The 18,782-nt window shown below is 37.3% G+C and overlaps 1 protein-coding gene across 1 annotated transcript in view; it reads left to right on the forward strand.

Annotated features, from left to right (window-relative positions):
* Window positions 1–18,782, forward strand: part of LOC124638475 (sodium/potassium/calcium exchanger Nckx30C-like) — a 40,784-nt gene that overhangs the window by 4,845 nt on the left and 17,157 nt on the right. Inside the window, exon 2 of the mRNA XM_047175445.1 lies at window positions 7,772–7,928. Within this exon, the coding sequence (XP_047031401.1) occupies window positions 7,772–7,928 (157 nt within the window). The remainder of the gene's footprint in view (window positions 1–7,771; window positions 7,929–18,782) is intronic.

An 18,782-nucleotide genomic window follows, 5' to 3' on the forward strand; every position in this document is an offset into this window, starting at 1 on the left:
AGACTGCTATAAAATGTATTATCTCGTTTTGTGCGGGTATTCCCTTAACTGTAGTTACGTCATTATTCGCCTGGGATGCGCTACTTATGCCAGTGTACGTGGAGATGAATAGCTTAATTTTAGTTTACTACCAGCTGTTTTCCCGCGGTTTTGCTCACATTCCGGGAGAACTTCTTCCCGTCCAAGGATAAAATATGTTTCTCGGGGATAGCAGATTTAAAACAGTGAAATAATTTTCAATCACAAAATATTCATTGCCTAATTATCTCAATAAAATTATTAACATCCAAATTAATAACCTCCTTTCTTCGGGAAGTCGGTTAACAACACTTTTGGTGTTTAATAAAATACGGAATATTCCATCTCATATAATCTAAATAACCATATAAATATGGTACTTCCAGAGATTAACTTTATGTGAACAAACTAACTCGCGAACAGTTTTAGCTATTCAAAATTACACCCGTGTTTCCGTACTAATGCATTCAATTTTACCAGAAACGTTAACATATAATTATGTACGGCATAAAAGCAAATTGTTTCACTGCAGATATGGTATTCTGAAAATGAAATAATCCTGTGAACTGGTCATTCAATAAAGTTATTTTATTGTTATTTTGTAACGCAGATACAGGGAGTAAAATAACGTAACTAACTGAGAGAAATAAATGATTTTATTTGTATCCGTATGTGCGTAGATTTTTGATATTATTACGAATTTTCGTTATTTTAGTTGGTTTAACTTAATTACTTTTATTTATTTACACATTTTTTACACATGTTCGGGTTTATTCATTTTATTTCAAAACGGAAGTACATTTATTTTTTTCTCATATTTTTTCTGTATCCGAATATAATGAAATAGTCCAATTCTATTTTAAAATGACCAAAAAGTACCTATGAATTAAGTATTTTTGACTCACGCTTGTAAGCATTAACTGTATTATATTCATAAAACACTACATATTATAACCGGGCAACTTATTTTATACCGATATACATCCTATCGATACGAGCAATATATAGGATGCGTTCAATTTAACTCGCGGTCTACAGGGTGTTCCGCAGAAAGTTTAAACAAGTTTAACTATTACAGGCGTTGGTCAACTTGTCTTACTACTATTAACTAGAGACCAGTTTTCTTTCCTATCATAAAATAAGAAAGTTTCATTTAGTTACCAATTTAACTTTTAGACGTTTATTTGAAAATAACAATCGATTTTAAAAGTGAATAATGTCGTAAGTGCAGTTACGACTTTTATGATATTACATAATTAGCTGGCGACTCACTAAATTCTGGGATACTAACCAACCGATGTATATTTATTAATCTCTCAGGATACAATATATTTCTTAATTCTTTCTTTTCCAGTCTTGTCTATGTCCTAACCTTATTTATACAGATATAAATCAGGGAATAACTCATTTCTACTTTCTATTGAATGAAACGAATCCTTCATGATTTAGAATAAGTCGAAACTATGTAGATTTCCTTCATTATTAAAAATACCTACCCTTACATACATTTATACACCCTCCTAAATATTTTATACTATAGAGTTAAGGTATACATTATCTTTCATAACTGCCATGTATTTTATTTAGATCATATATTTTACTGTTTCAGTAATTAATATACTTAGTGTATTTTACCATCTGTTCATCTATTTATTTTTATAATGCATCCTTACCGATCTGTCATAACTAGATTGTTGACCCTGTACAATGCCATGGCTCTTTTAATCAAGCCATCGTGGGCCATTGTGTACCAGGGTCTTTAGAGCATGGTCTAGACTCTAACCTAGTGTTAACTTTGAACATTAGAGTGTTAGATATCCCTTTTAAAAGCGGGCGAGCTGACTGTTTAAATAATTTAGTATAATAATTATTATAGATACATAATATTACTAATTTTACAGTGTGTATCTCTTGATGCTCGTCAACAGATGTCGCTTTTCAAAGCTACGGCGTGGCGGCGTTCAATTTTTATTTAAAATTCGAATTTTCAATTGTTTTTTTAGATCATGCAAGGATGATATTCTTTTATTTGAAATTGGTTCTATATGTCAAGAGCACTTACAACATAAACACACAGCACATCTCGACGTATAAAGACGTAAGTACATTTACGTCATTCTTTCTTAGACTTACGGGGAGTTGCACCATTTAACTTTGACCATAGCCGAACCATTTTCGGTGGTGAAGTCGCCGATTTGACCAATGAGCGGCAAGTATGCGGTTTGCTATAGTTTGGTTATCAATAAACTGAATGGTGCAACTTAGATGTAAATTTTTCAGCAAAAATACCGGCCTGTTGTATGAAACACGAAGGCCTTTACTTCAACACAATTTCAAGAAAAAATTAAATAAAAACTAACATCGTACTTCATAGCAAAAAGATACATTCTAAATCAATTACTAAGTTTTTTGATACATTTTCGTCAAAAACTCTTCGTTACAGGGCACCATACATTTTTAAAGACTTTCCGAGCTCTCTCGTCGAACATTCATGAAAACAAAAAAGTTTTGGAAATCTTCTTGCATATAATTTTACTGGTCTTAAATATAAAGATTAATGTTCCCCAAAACATAAAAAGCCTAGACCTACTGAGAATTCTTTATACACTAATTTGCACACTGCTATAAATTACGGATATTTAATTGATAGTAGGATACCTATAATCAGTGTTCTAGAAAATATTTCTTAAAATAATAAGTTTATTATGACCCAAAAAAAAATATGGAGTCGAATAATTTTACAGTAAATCAAATTCGGCATACATAACTTTCACATGAGTTCACCTACAAACTGGTGCCTAATTTAGACCTGTGTTTTGGCAAGGATATGTCTAAGTAGTGTCGTTAGGTACCTGATACTTTTAATCAAACTAGTTAAGTGACAAAACAGCTTTAGCCTAGACACATAGCGGTCCAAATTCCCTTCACCTTCGGAGATTTAAAAATAATAATAGTTGAAGCAAAATGTTTTAACTAAACAGAGGCTAGAAGCAACTAACATTAAATAATTTACATACATACTTAACTTCCAAGCAGTTCCCATAGGACCTTGAAACAGAACGACCATTGAATTATAAAATCGTAAACTTTTTTCATCGTTCACTTAATGGGCGATTAATGCAGCGATTACAGCTATAGGGTGTTCTAAAGTGGCTATATCGTCCACCGTAACATAGATTTGCCAGGGTTGCCAGATCAATATTTTGGGTATACTGAAGTAAAAGCCTTAATTATTTCTAGTAATCCTTGTCGATATTATAAATGCGAAAGTAGGTTTTGTGTTACACCACAGATTACTGTAATAGTTACTACTTTCAAGTTCATGTTGAAACTACTGAACTGATTGAGATAGGCATGACCAATTATCCTAACTAATATTATAAATGTGAAAGTAACTCTGTCTGTCTGTCTTTCTGTCTGTCTGTCTTTCTGTCTGTCTGTCTTTTCTTCACGCCTAAACTAATGGACTGATTTGTGTGAAATTTGGTACAGACATAGTCTGGAACTTGAGAAAGGACATAGGATAGTTTATATTACAAAGAAATACAAAAATAAAAATAAAATTTATTCCGGACATATACCGCCATCTATTGGTCAAACCATAAATCTGCCGCAAGTCACTATTCCACGCGAACGAAGTCGCGGGCAAAAGCTAGTAGCCTATAAACGGAGATAGGTTACTTTATCTTCAGATGCTCGAGATAATTACTTCGATCTCATGTTTAACCCATCAATAGCTGTTGAATTTTTACTCAGATGTATAAAAACCACAAAAAAAAACTTTAGTCATGCGACAATCAATTAATTAAAGTATCGACAACGTGTATAACAATATTTGTCTAAAACTGTTATTTGCCAATGGTCATTTTATCCTATAAAATAATATAAAGAAAAGCATTTTTAACCTCGCCGCAGGCTCTCGACCTTAAATAGGTACAGTAGACTGCACATCAGTAGTAACTGTCATGCACCTTAACTCAATAGTAATAAGTACGATTTTCCTATAAAACTGTTAGCACTGACCTGAAGTTGACTGTACATAGAGCTTTTCTTATCAGAAGGATTACATAGAATGTAACACATAAAATGGTGTAAATCTGCGGACGAGAAATATTACCTAGTCCTTATCTTCTCACGCATCGTGTCTTCCTAAGCTTAATAGAGTAGACACAGCATTTTAGTAAGGCAGAAATAGTTTACCAAAATGAACAAAAAATAACATCAGGGCGTTTCGAAAATGAGCTAAAAATGAAAATACGTTGAAAGTAGAGGAAATTATATGATATTTTGTATTCCGGTATTAACATTGCTATGATTGTCAGTTTGTAAAAATAAGCGTCAATTTAATTGTCCTAGAAGCACATATTTTTCGAAGCATTAAAAGAAAACTATAATACTACTATGGTCTAACAAATTCTAACAAATTGAATCTCGTACAATAACTAAATTAAATATAAATACATTGAAAATAAAACTAAGTGTTCTACATTTAATATACGAATAAAATAATCTAGGTAAAGTTAGATAGAAAAACATCCTTTGACCAGTCTCTCATCATATTTTTTCGTACACAAAGTTTGAATTAAATCAAGTGGTAGTTAAGTACTAACCACTAGTGACTTCCTACAACTTACTTGAGAAAAAGTTCCTTAGTGACTCGTTTTAATTCCAGTTAGAACTTTTTTCAAGTTGTAATAATTTCATATGAAAATGTTTGTAGGAATTATATATAATCTTTTTTATTAAACAGACTCTTACTTTGTATCTCAAACTAAATAAACAGTAAATGTTGGCCTGAAAAAATTACGAAAACGAAACTATGTTCTGTTAAGTCCTAAGTAAGTAGCATTTTCAATTTCTGTTGCAAGCATAAAAATTTGTTTTATTTAGCAGTACCCGCTTTTCCGTGGTTTCAAGCCTGATAAAATATAGCCTATGTATGTGACTCGGGAATATAAAGCTACCCAACAGTGAAAGTTTTTTTTTTAATCGTTTCAGTTCTCTTTATATATAAGTTTATCAAAATCGGTATACAAACTATAATTTTAATACACTCAGCCGGACTCCGGCCTGCATTTCCCAATTTTCGATCGTCACAAATACACATATTGTATCATAAAACAATTTGCTTTTGAACCGATTCTCAAAGGAAGTGTCGAAATATCGGTGTTGGGGTTCGATACGGTCTGCATGATTGGTTTTCTGAATCAATTTCGCACAAGTACGATTGTTTCGTGCCAAACCAACGGGGTTTTAATTACGAATTCAGTGTTGGACCGTCCAAAAATATTGTCGGTTATTTTTTTAATAATTTGTGTGTAGTTGATGTTAGTGTGGCAATTGAATCTATTATATTTAGGGGTTAAGCTTGGAAGGAAAATAAGTAACTCTGATAGATCCTGTGGGTGTTTCAGAAGACATGTTGTTGTAGGTCTCGGCTGTCACTTTAACATCTTTGGCAGTCGTTATTAGTCAGAAGCCAAAAAGAATGCGGAACAGGGGTTTTTGCAATCTAATCAATCTGATAACACCTCCTGAGCAATTAAGACAGAAACGTCACCGTCACATACCTTATAACTATCGTTTCTTTAACTGAATTTGAAGAACTACATAAACTATAAATAACATCTGTTTCTCCATTCGTCTTCTTGTAATAGGTCGTTTATTCCAAGCGGTTGCTTTACACAGTGACTTGCAAGAATAATAGATAGTATTCCATATAATGAACGCACAAGTCTACTCAAATTATGTAAATTAAATGCTATTTAGTTAATCTTTCTTTTATATAGAGACCCATGGTCGTGGTATACTCATGCTACCTACTTGTTAAAAAGAGCTTTATTACAAATACGGTGGGGCTGATGATAGCCGAACGATTTTCAGTAGTTGACTATCAGATTTGACCAATGGGCGGCAAGTATATGGTTTAGTTATCGTTATATGTAGTTGAATAGTGCAACCCACCCTTATTTGGGTTTAGAATAAATCTTGTCATTCGACAGGTATAAAATAGCTGTAATAACAAAAAAGTGAGTGCCAACTCTTATTAAACGATATAGCACAAAAGCTCCTCTATTTCCATACATATGCATGCTTCCCAAAGTTTCCACCTTTAACAAGAATAAAGGCAGTCCGGTAAAGACTGCATCTCCATTACTTTGCTCCCTTTGTCTCCTGCGTGGAACAAAGCGGCCAGTAGGTCGGCACCACTGTTGTACGTGAAGGCCGATTAACCAACATGTTGGGAAAATGTGCACGTAGTGTTGGTTAAGAAAATACGATAAGAAATTGTAAGTAGTTAATTGCCTAAATTAAAAATAGAACTAAGTAGGTAACATCAGTTTTATCTTGAAAAGATATATACAGAAGATGACATACATCTTCTATTGTGAAAAATAAGGCGATAAGCTACCATTCTTGGGAGAAATCAATTTGTCTCCGAACTTCTTAGAAATTCAACTTTCAGACCTAAAAAAGTCGGATGGATAACCATCTTCGTGTTTCTGATCTTATTTTCACTCTTCGTGACTTCATGATATAACCACAAACCTTACCCAACAATGACAAAAACTAGCCAATCATAACAGAGCAAACAGTCCTTACACTAAGAACCTTGCAAGCTACATTAATCCGAAGAGCAACGGAGAACAAAATGACTAGCGGAGATGTCACAACGCAGTCTCCTAAGAAAGTAGCGGGTGTTCTGGGGACGTTAATAGCTCTGCTCTTATCTGTTGTCTTTTCTGTAGAAACCGCCCATTATTTTCAAAATAAAATCACCAACTAATCAAGACCAATCTTTGACAAGGTTTTGATTTGACAAGGAACCCGAACGCCTCGTACCGTACTGTACGTTACTTTACCTACTAGAAGGCTTCTGACCTACCTTATGGCTACTCCGCTATCTTTCCTTCCTCCATGAAAATAGCACTCCGAAAGCGTATTCAAACTTGAAGTCACTTACCATATCCCAGACTATAGAAGCTTTCATAAAGCGAACACGTTTCCGACGCTGGTCCATTAACGCGAACGAATTATGTCCATCGCTGCGTAACTAACTCGGCTGATGGACCTCGTATGTACAAGTGAAGCGATGGATGCAATCCGGAGATGTAAGCTAAAGTGGTTTATGTGATATTGCACTTTATTGTATAGGTGTTAGGGTTTAAATTAAAGTAGGGAAAATACAAAGGTTTAAAAAGTGTGATACAGTTTGTTTTATTTTAATGTTTGTGGGCTTTGTGACAGGCAAAAAAATACATACCGCTATGGTTTAATTGAAAAAAAAAAATATTTTTGAATGTAAAAAGAAAACAAATATGAACTTTAATAAATCATGTGAAATTGATCTGATAATTTTTATTTTACATGCACGCCACGCCGTAGCCTTTATGTCGAAAACATATTTGTACGGACACAAACACTGAAAGCAATTTTGCAAAATTGTTTTTTTTACAAACACAGATTCTAAATACCAAAAATTTGACGATGACGAATATATCTACAGAACAAAACACTATACCTACCTCTCGCCAAATAACTTTGCTGTTCTGAAGTCAGCCATTTAAAATAATGCCAATTATTTGCAATAGCCTTTTATTCATTTTGTCTGTTCAGTTCTTAAATTCAACTTCAGAACAGCAGGTTACTCGATCAGAACTATAAGAAAGAAGCCTAATATTCCACTCTGAGCTCAAGCTATGAGATAGAAGTCTAAAATTCGACTGTACCTAACATCCCCTTTTGCCCACAGCATGGCAACGCAACCACCTCAAGCGAGACATCAGTGGGGACGAACACGGCAACCGCAGCGCCATCAGCGGGTCCCAGCAAGGGCCCGCCTCCAGCCGCCAAGTTCCGTCATGGTCTGCTGCAGCTTATGATTCACACCATCGATCCCATGCATGACGGTGAGTTAGGTACGCACGCAGCTTCGCATTCACTTTACACTTAGGTTAAGAGGTTTTTGAGTCACTGATGATCAATTGTTTGGTAAAATTGAGACTGGAAACTGACCCCAACACAGTTGAGAAAAGGTTCAAGACATGATGTGTATTAACATTATAAGCAGTAGAAGTTAGTAATATTGCGGGGGAAAATTGTTGGATCTGCACAACCGATTTTCAAAGTTCTTAATCCAATAGACAGCCTCTCTATTTGGGAATGTCATAGGCTATGTCTTACTCGGGTACGGGAAGTGATTCCCTCAGGACGCGACACTGCGAGAATCTCCTAGTACATTAATAAAGGGAAAATGATAAAAACTTCACTTTTCCCCAATACATACGTAAGTAAATATTCTTTACAATAGTGATCTTAACACCGCAAGCTTTCTCTACCAGTAAACCTTTGGCTGGCCACTTCTTATATGTATTTTGGAATAGTAAAGTTATTCCCAAATACAATAATTTTCCTTAAAAAGCCAGGTCCTAATTGCACTTTTATTACGCTAGTTTTGTTAGAACCAAGCCTTTTGGCGTCAAAAGCCACAAATAAAGAAATAGCTCTATAGAAAACCGAACAATGAGCATGACGTCACAATTACACTTACGTGCACGAAAAATGGGTCGACAAAAAATGTATTCTCTAACTCCTACATTTTATTACCATTTACAAAATCTCAACGTAATTAACCCACGATATTATATTTAAAAAGCAATTTATCATCAGTGACCCGAACTTAATTTCGTACCTACTGCCTTACGTGAGAAACCTTGCCACGCAACCATTAAGTATCGAATTAAAATTATTACAATCAATTATCAGAAAAAAAAACATTTTCATCTACGTGACGCTTGCAACACTCACTTGAGACAGGAAAACGATTATTCTAAGTTAGAATTTATTTTAAGGTTATTACAGTACAAAATTAATTGATCTTAGTGAACTCACGTGTTTATAATCTAGAATAAGAAATCCGAATACGACACATTTTAGCAATTAATTCCTGATCAGGGGTAAGAACTGAACTACTGAAACATTTTATCAAAAACACCTTGACGTTCTTTTGATAACTCGGAATCATATGGATATTGTATCGAATCATTTACGAGCAGCAAAAATTGGTGTCAAAAACTAGGTTATCACAGACCTTCAAAAACAATTTTTTACAGGGAGGACCGCACTTTGCTTTGCAATCACAAAATGCTATTAACATTAAAACCTCCTTAAAATCGTTTGGAGTTCATAAAACACTGCGAAAAAGCCAGTGAGCCATCACACTGCCAACCATACAATGCTATGTAGGCTACAACAGAAGCTTACTCGAGTCATACTTAGGAAATGCTTGAGAAGTGCATTAGACGCACCGACGATCATAGCATTGATTTCTTTAATAGTAGCGCTTGGTATGTTTGCAGGGTTTTATAGAAGGCCTGTTTAACATATAGCAACAGCTATGATATGTCAAACTATGTCAAAAAATCAGTAGGTTGTGGTCTGGAGTTTAGAAGTTAGGATATAGGGTCCCCATTATGTCCATGTATGTGTTATGAAAACGCTCGCGGTCGACAGTTTTGAGGTTAAATATTATTTTAATTATCAAACGAGCGATGAGCGACGCGACGTAAACGAGCATAATCTTTCTGGATAAAATACATTTTAAGTAAATCCACAAAAAATTAAAAAAACAACACGACGATAGTTCCAAGAGTATCTTTGGACTAATACTAAAAAAACATTTGAAAGAGCATGCCAAAGAAGTACCTATACACATAGGTACTCTCGAAAAACATTGACCTCCTTCTGACACTGTCAGTAAAACAATACTTAATCATCAATTTATAATTCACAAAAATATTCGTTCAGTTCCATAATTGAACATTCACCGTCTTACCACAAAAACTTTTAAACGTCAGTTTATGCCTTGTCTAAGAAAATGTCAAATTATGACGTTGACATATGGTTCATTTTGCAGCCAAAATTTTATTAGACAAGTGTAAAACAGGGTTTAAAGTTTTTGTAGTAAGGCCCTCAAGGCTTAATTCCTCAGCCACCGCAACTGTTTATCACTAGATACCAATCTTGTCTACCGACTACCCATCGCAAATTACAGAAGCCCTTCTTCGTTTCCAAGTATAGGTCACAGAGTCACGCATAGAACTAATTGCAAATAGCGAATATAGAGTACCAGGCTATCTGCCCATCTGAGATTGCCTTTCTAACACGCAATGTGGTTTACTCACGGAATAAGGAAAAACGAGCGGAGAGACCATAATGCTGGTAGGTCAGGCACCTTCTTCTAAGTCAAATACGTATGAACAAAATGGCCAGTTATGAGTGAACTTACGAAGCGTTTGGGTCCTTTGAGACATCTATCAACGATTTTTGGTATTACAAAAAATGGTCTAGTCCAAAGAAGGCGTATAAGAGCGAAAACAGTAACGTTCCTCGTCCCCCGCTCACTCGCATTTTGGCGCGCTACTTTCTTAGGCGATTTTCTGTTATGGCACCTCCGCTAGTCATTTATAGTAGTTATAGTAGGTATGTACGTCAACGAATGTACTACACTTTGTCTTGTCATGTCTTGGGGAGCAAGTAGATAGAAGTTTATGAGACGTTTTTGTTATAGAAAAGATTGCTATGGGTTTCCCTGAAGGATTAGGTTTCAGGGGTGTTTTTTGTATGGGCACATTTGGCTATAAATAAAAACGATCCAAACCATGAAAACAGAAGTTACAAAGGAGAAGAATTATTTATTGACCAAACTAGAATCGTATTGTTTTTCGAAAGACTTTTCAGTATTTTTATTATATACTATTCTTCTATTCTATTTCGAATGCAGATTTTTTATTGTTCTTCACTGATGAATGTGACTAGCGAGCTATTTTATTTGACTTACGTGTAAATAATTGAATAGCATTAGATAAATTGAATTTTCTCTCACTTTTCAACTTTCACACGTTTCAGCAAAACAAAGTTCTAACAGATGACGCTACTATTAAAAACATATTTTATGTAAAAAGTTTAATTCAAAGTCAATATGTTACCAAATACTATTTTTCTGTCTGCATTTTATTGGTGGTTCTAAACAATTTTCATTAATCAATCAGCAATGTGTGTATATGTGTGTGTTTGATTCTCACGACAATTTACTTCTCCTCAAATTAGATTACCAGTACATATATCTAGGCTTGAGATGCAATATCATATGCGAGTATATATGTATCCATATTATCACTCTTCAAGAATCAAAGAGAGCTTCTGAAGACAAGAAGATTCAGATACAGCTCTTCTTTCAACAAGAAGAGGAAGAAGAAAAACTGGCACATTCGGGCATTAGTAATGTAATGTACTAAATGTTTTGTATTCATGGTGTACGTTTCGTTACTAAATCCTGCGTGTGCGCATTCTACAGTCAAGAAAATGGGATGAAGACTTCGAACATCAATTGGGAAAAGTACATATTATCCTGTTAATTGAGTGGTAATTAATAAAAATGTAACAATGTTTTTATATAAAATATAGTTTATAAATATGTTTTTATGATGTGTATTGTTGTTGTTACTGTTACAGCCTTTTTATCGTCCCACTGCTGGGCACAGGCCTCCTCTCACACGGAGAAGGATTGAGCATTTATCACCACGGTTGCTCAATGGGGGTTGGTGATTTCAGACTATATAGTCCGGGTTTCCTCAAGATGTTTTCCTTCACCTTTTTATCAGCCATTGGTGTCCAAGATATATGTACTTAGAAAGTACATACAAACTTAGAAAAGTTGCATTGGTACTTGCCTGAACTGGAATCGAACCCACACCCAGTTTTTATGACACTAGCTGAATTTCTGCTAAGTTTTATCAAAATGATTTCAGCACTTAAAGCGTGAGTTTCAAAATTGTAGATTAAAGTTTATATAAAAAAAAGTAAATAGATGACAATAAAGCTACCGATCATGTATCGTTCTGCATATATTTTTTCATAACATTATAATACAGATTTACGTCTTTATTACACACGGCTTTTTTTTTTTTTTTTTTTAGCGACGTAATATCATCAAATGACCCCTCCCGCTGTGGGTTAGCAGCGGTGAGGGAGTGTCAGACTCTTACTGACTAAAATCGTCGTGTTCCGTCATAGACCTTTTATGTACCAGGGCCGCGGTATCTCTTTCGAACAACCCGCAGCCCCGGCAGGCCTTGGCCCTGCTGGGCCCCGCTGGGGTTGCTGACATCTCTTTGAGGAGCGCGTGGAACAACGCGCGCCGTCGACACGGGTCTGTCGTCTAGAAAGACAGAGGGACGATGAGCCACCCGAACTCACCGCCCACAGACCCACGCCTACGGTGGCCGGGAGTCATCTCGCGACACCCGGCGCCCATGGTGTCTACCTGGTCCAGCGCGGCGGCCGGGATGAGAGGTTCGAACTCTCTGGCGTTCCGCCTCCTCCTTCTCGAGCATGACCGCTTCGCAGAAGGAGGCGACGGCATCCCATTCCCTCTCGCCCCGGACCATGGCCTGAACCAGGGCCGGACGCGAGAGGTCGCCGCCGCCCAAAGCCTCGACGAGGACCCGGCGGTGCCCTTCCCAAGCGGGGCACACCTGGACTGTGTGGTCCACCGTGTCCTCGGGGCTGTCCGCACAATGGTGACACCCGGGCGCCTCCTCACGACCGATGCGGTGCAGGTACCTCCCGAAACAACCGTGTCCGGTGAGGACCTGCGTCATGCGGTACGTGAGGGCGCCGTGACTCCTCCCGAGCCACTCCTCAAAGAGGGGACTTATCGCCACGATGGTGGCGTGCCCTGCACTGGGTTGCGACAGTCGCTCCCTCCAGGCCACCATGAGATCGCGCCGGAGCTCCGCCCGCTGCGCGACAACTTGCCGCGGCAACGGGGTTTCTCCCCGGCGCTGAGCCTCCTCGCGCCAGTCGTACAGGCGCAAGAAGACCCTCGCCTCCAGATCCCACGGTGGCAGTCCAGCAAGTAGGCCAGCTGCTTCGCGGGAAATCGTGCGGTACCCCCGGATTAGCCTAATGGCTATCACCCTTTGGGGCACGTTCAGGTAGTGTACAGCCCGCGGCCGTACCGAACGTGCCCATACCGGGGCCCCGTAAAGGGCCATGGACCGCATGACCCCCGCGTAGAGTCTGCGGCAGGGGGCGTTTGGGCCGCCCAGGTTGGGCAGGAGCCGCTTGAATGCAGCACCTGCCCTCTCCAGCTTGGGGCCCAAACGTCGGAAATGCTCGACGAAGTTCCACCGGCCGTCGAGGACGAGTCCCAGGTATTTCATCGCCCTCTCGACGCCGATGGTAACCCCCCCCCACCGTGACCTGGGAGCCTGAAGGTGGCGCGTTCCGAAGCCCATGAAAGCACATGGCCTCGGATTTGTGCAAGGCCACCTCCAGGCCCAGCAGCTGGATCCTCTCGATGACTGTCGCAACCCCGCGCGTCATTATGTCGGCCGCCTCCTGGTTTATTACACACGGCTTATGTCGAAAGATTCAGAAGGCTATAAGAATAAACGGCCATATTGCTTGTATGAAGGAAGACAAAAGTAATATCAGGATACAGGCATCTTGTAAAATGAAGTGCTCTGTACACGCTGAAGTATATTGTTTCTGATAAGGAATATCGTATTATAGGCGTATATTTTTTTCTTTACATAACAATATGAAGTATGTAATGTGTTTTTTTGTAATGGTATATATGTCACCGTAAGATTACAAACATCGTTAGATTACAATCTATCTCGAGAGATTGTAAACTGTCGAATTATTGTAAACCGTAACATCTGATTGCAATTTAACGCATTATTTTTCGCTATATTATAATCTATCGATGAGAAATTGTCAAATTGTCAACTGTCCGAAAGCTCTCCCTGATTGGTCAGTCATTTTGTAAGATCGAGAGCGATGTAGAGCGGTCAAATTGTCAACTGGCGTAGAACGGAATGCATCTTGCGCGCTGATTGGTAGAACGTCAAAAAAGACAATGTTCTTTGCTACTCCCGGTGTCACAGCTCTTTGACGTGCAAAAATAAGTGACGGTTTAATTTTTTATAAAATCAAAAATTGTACTTAATTTTTAAGACTCAAATTACACACAATTAAAAATTGTATTAAAAATTGAAGTTAGTGACGAAAACGAATCGCTGCAAAACCGACTCCACGTAGTCTTGTCTGCCCTACCCCTAGAGTGCAATTCAAAACCGCGTAGGCGCGGAGGGGCGAGGCGGCCTGCGAGCTGAGGCGCAGGTAGTTTCAGCGCTCGCCGCCGCGGCTGAGGCTGGCCGGCGGAGCCGGCCAGCAAGCCGAAGCTGCGGTGGTGAGCGTAAAAACCATCTGCGACGATAAGCTCGCATGGGACCGCCGGAGCCCCGCAGCGCCGGAGCCGTGACAGAAGTTATGCTTGCTGCATGTTGCATGCTTACTTCCATGCTGGGTCAATTAATATGGGATGTGTTATATTTTAAACAAAAAACTCAGTAGGTACGAGTAAAAAAATTAGAAGGTAAATAAATATTTTTATGATGTCATTTAATAGTATTTAAGAAGTTTACTGTTAGAATGCATGCTACAAATTTAGATGCAAAAAAATAACCACCATGCTGAGTTGTATTTAGAGTGGAAGATAACTCGTGGCTAAGATAGTATTATTTAGATGCTCGACGCTTTATTAATTGTGGCTGATTTAGTAATTTAGAAGGCAACATACATTTTTGGGGGCGAATAATGATATTAAAAAGAAGCCTGTTTAATTAGCACCCCTTTTATTTTATTTTTAAATATTAGTTTGTATTTGTAGACAAAATACCTAACTGTATTTTTATAAGAGTTATTTTTATATAAATTTAATACTTGAAGAATTTTTGAAGAGCATTTATTTTATTTAACTGACACCTCTATTTCATTCCTAACTCTACGGGAACTCCATGGGAACAGAACGGCTGGTCGTGATTGGTCGATCTTACAAAAAGACTGACCAATCAGAGAGAGCTTTCGGACAGTTGACAATTTGACAATTTCTCATCGATAGATTATAATATAGCGAAAAATAATGCGTTAAATTGCAATCAGATGTTACGGTTCACAATAATTCGACAGTTTGCAATCTCTCGAGATAGATTGTAATCTAACGATGTTTGTAATCTTACGGTAACATATATAATCTTCTGCCAGCAGTTGCGATCGCGTCCCGTGGGTGACGTTTCTAGCGAATTGGAAATTGACTATATAACATTAAAAAAGTTTGTCAAATAAAACCAGCAGTTCTTGAGATTAGCAAACAAACGAACTCTTCAGTTTTGTACTGTAGATATCTACTGAAACTACATTCAAACCCATCAAATTATTTAAAATTTCTAAGCATTCATTTAGCAAAAAAACAATCTTGTTTAAAAATAAAAATTGCCAAAAACAAACCCACTTGTTACCGACACTGCCAAAATCTCCATCTAGCCGGCTATATACCGACTCATTCAGGGAAACCGGGTAAAAATAACTTCCCGGTTAAAATTAGCGCCGCGTCGGTGACCCTACCTTTTACTACGAAGACAGGCTGAGTGGGCGCCGAGTCTAAAACAGCGCGAGTTCGGGTTTAAGCACATTTGTTACACTTCACGCGTTTGTGTAACAGATTCACGCGTTTTTTGATACGCATATGAACGTAGTTGAAATTTTAATTAGAATACACAGTTTTTTTTACTAAGATTCTAGTTTAGTGTGTTGGTAAAAGTTTAAACGATTACAGATTTTCATACAAACAATTAAATTGTAAAGCTAAATTGTAAGACTTTGTTTGATTAATGAGCTAATCCTAAGAAGTAATGGTCTGGTCAAAACAGATGTTTTCATTGACGTTTCTATGTATATAATCTTTTTATTTAATTATGGCTACCTATACGCAATTATTCGCCTCTTACCGAGCGGCGCGAACTCAAGTGTAAACACAATTGTTACACTTCACGCGTTTATGTTACCGATTCACGCGTTTTTAGATACGTAAAGCTATTGAAATCCAAGTAATAAAGGTAAAGTTGTGAGTACGCTAATAAGCTACTGTCCATTTACTTTCCAGCAGCTACTTTTATCTTATACTTTGATATTATTTTAAAGTCTTATTTCAGGAAATCTGGGGTCGCCAGTTTTGAGGTCAATGAAAAATAAAACACTGTCGTAGAATCTTTATGGATAATATTAGGTACACAAATATTTGTAAACAAACATATTATTATTAATTACAAAAATATAATGAACACCTTGTCTAAATATTTAGGTATATCTTAATTTTAAATCATGTACTGAGCTTCATTATTCTTGGTCGACTTTGGTTTTAAGGATTTTCGGTAACCAAACATAATTAAAATTGGTGCAAAACTTGAACCTATTTTCGAGTAACCAGTAAGTAGGTACTAACATTCTTTTGAAGTTCATTTTGATTCTCGTATGAATTCCATGTTCCTTAATTGAAACAGTCAGTAGGTTATCTCATTCATCACAATAATCAAAACTATAAACCACTCCATAAGACATAAACAAAACCAAATAAGGCACATACAAACACAATACAGTGTGTATAAAAAAAACAGCTAAGTCTTACAACACTCTATCGCAAAAGATTCAGAAAGCAACGTAAGGTAAAGAGCCCCGTTGTTGACCCCACCTTGACCGACGAGGAGCTAAGCTATCGATTCCGTTTTCATAGGGCAGGTACACAAACAATCGGTGTAGCAACCTTCTATTTAGAGTGGTTAGGTCAATACTTAATGTTGGGATCGAAGATTATTTGTTATAGTGTGAAACTTATTTTGTGGTGCAGTCGGGTTATTGTTGTTTTATATGCCGTGACGAGAGTTAGTATAACGCTCATATGTGTCGTCATGTGTCACCTCTGAAGTTTTCTACAATCCTTGTTTACAATGTACTATAATGTTAACCTAACTATTTATTTGCATTGAATTTCATTGTATTTACCTGTTATTTTTGTGCTAATACTTAAAAAAAACTATAATAAAATAAGGCAACGATATTTCATTTGTATGTAGTTTCATATACATTTTATTAGCTGTTAGAATTTCCAATTTTCCAATTTCGTTCATTTAATCGATCATTGCTCATCCCCCGTAGGTGATAGCGTGATAATATATAGCCTATGTGTTGAACCGGCCCCCAGGTAATAGTCATGCAAAATTTGATTTAAATCCATGCAGTACTTTTTGAGTTTATCCGGGACAAACATACAGACAAACAGACATACAGACAAAAATTCTAAAAACTACATATTTGGGTTCAGAATCGATTATGGATCACCCCCCAAGTATTCTTTAAAAAAAATATTCAATGTACAGTTTTGACTTTCCTATCATTTTATTATATGTATAGATATACATATATATATAATAATGGTGGCAATGCTGCCAGCCTCTTGGGTACACTCCCGGTGGGCAGCGATGAGGAGTTTTTTGATGCCATTTTATAATTGTTTTTAGTTGTCTATATGTATAAATAAGTTAATTTTTACGTCATGTAAATACCTAACTACCCCTACTGAATAGAAAAATGTAATAATGTTGAAAAAAAAAATATATATATATCACATTAGTTGTTCAAACCCGAAACAACTCGAAATAGTTCCAAGATTCCAGTTCAGCGTAGGTCACAGCTGCCTCACTACGCGATAAGCTAACGACCTATCGATACTAAGTGCTGCCTGTGGTCATTTGTGGCCTTATCCCATAAGTTACGACTGACGGTAACTGCAGTTGCAACCGATAGCAGATTAGGAATGCATTGATTACCTCGTGTTGTCGTAAATGTCTCGGAAGGATCCTCTTAGTTTGGTATAAATTCTAGATTAAAATCTAATAAAGAATTATTGTTTTCCAATGATTTTAAATGAATTGTTTCTTTAAAAAATTAAGTCATACAGCAATAATTGTAAAATGATTATATATTCCTATTTTTCGAGTATTTCGCAAGTTGCGCAAGTCCCGTGTAACAAGGGGAGGCCATTGACATCTATGGTTCAAGATTGTGGACTAATTCTTATTATAAAATTCAATACAAAAGTATAAAAAAGTCTATGCAAATACACATTAACAGAATTCTCTAAAATATTATAAAAATCACAAAATGTCTGCTTAGGTACAAGATAGGTACGTAAGTCATCTATATATAATCTTACACACCGCGCCATTAAAAAATGTGCAATACCGAATACCATTTCTTAACTTCTCCAAAGCCTCTAAGCTCCTTGGCACTTTAAAATTCCCCTGTCGAAGTACCGATAAGCCGCCCAAAGAAGTGTCTTGCCCCTTTGACAGCTTATGATGAAGGTTAAAAATATACGCATAAGTTGTTGGCGGTTAATTTAGCTGGGGTACGGCAAAAACATGATGCATGATACATTATGTACCTTTTTGAGGACGTCTGGGCGGTGACAGGGGCAAAAAATAGTTTGGATGACCTTTATTTATTTGACTTGTTCTTGTATAAGGTTTTTGCAAAAGTATGCCAGGAGTTTGAAGATAGGTGACATAACGCTGTACTGGATCGTGAAAACTTTAGTGCCGAAGAGTAAGTAAGCATATAACGTTTGTAGTAATTGTGAAATGATCTGACTGCAAGTATTAAAAATAAATAAGTAGGTAGGTATATGACATGACAACCCGCATTGAGTATAGCTTGTGGCACATTATAGCAGCACGGCAACAGCACGGCTGCAGCACGGCGTCGCCTCGAATTAAGACTACGGCGAGCGGACAGCGCGCCAACCACGCGCTGTCCGCTCGCCGTCGGCGCGCCGTCCGCTCGCCGTCGGCGCGCCGTCC

The sequence above is a fragment of the Helicoverpa zea genome, chromosome 17 (assembly GCF_022581195.2).
Source record: "Helicoverpa zea isolate HzStark_Cry1AcR chromosome 17, ilHelZeax1.1, whole genome shotgun sequence".
NCBI lineage: Eukaryota > Metazoa > Arthropoda > Insecta > Lepidoptera > Noctuidae > Helicoverpa > Helicoverpa zea.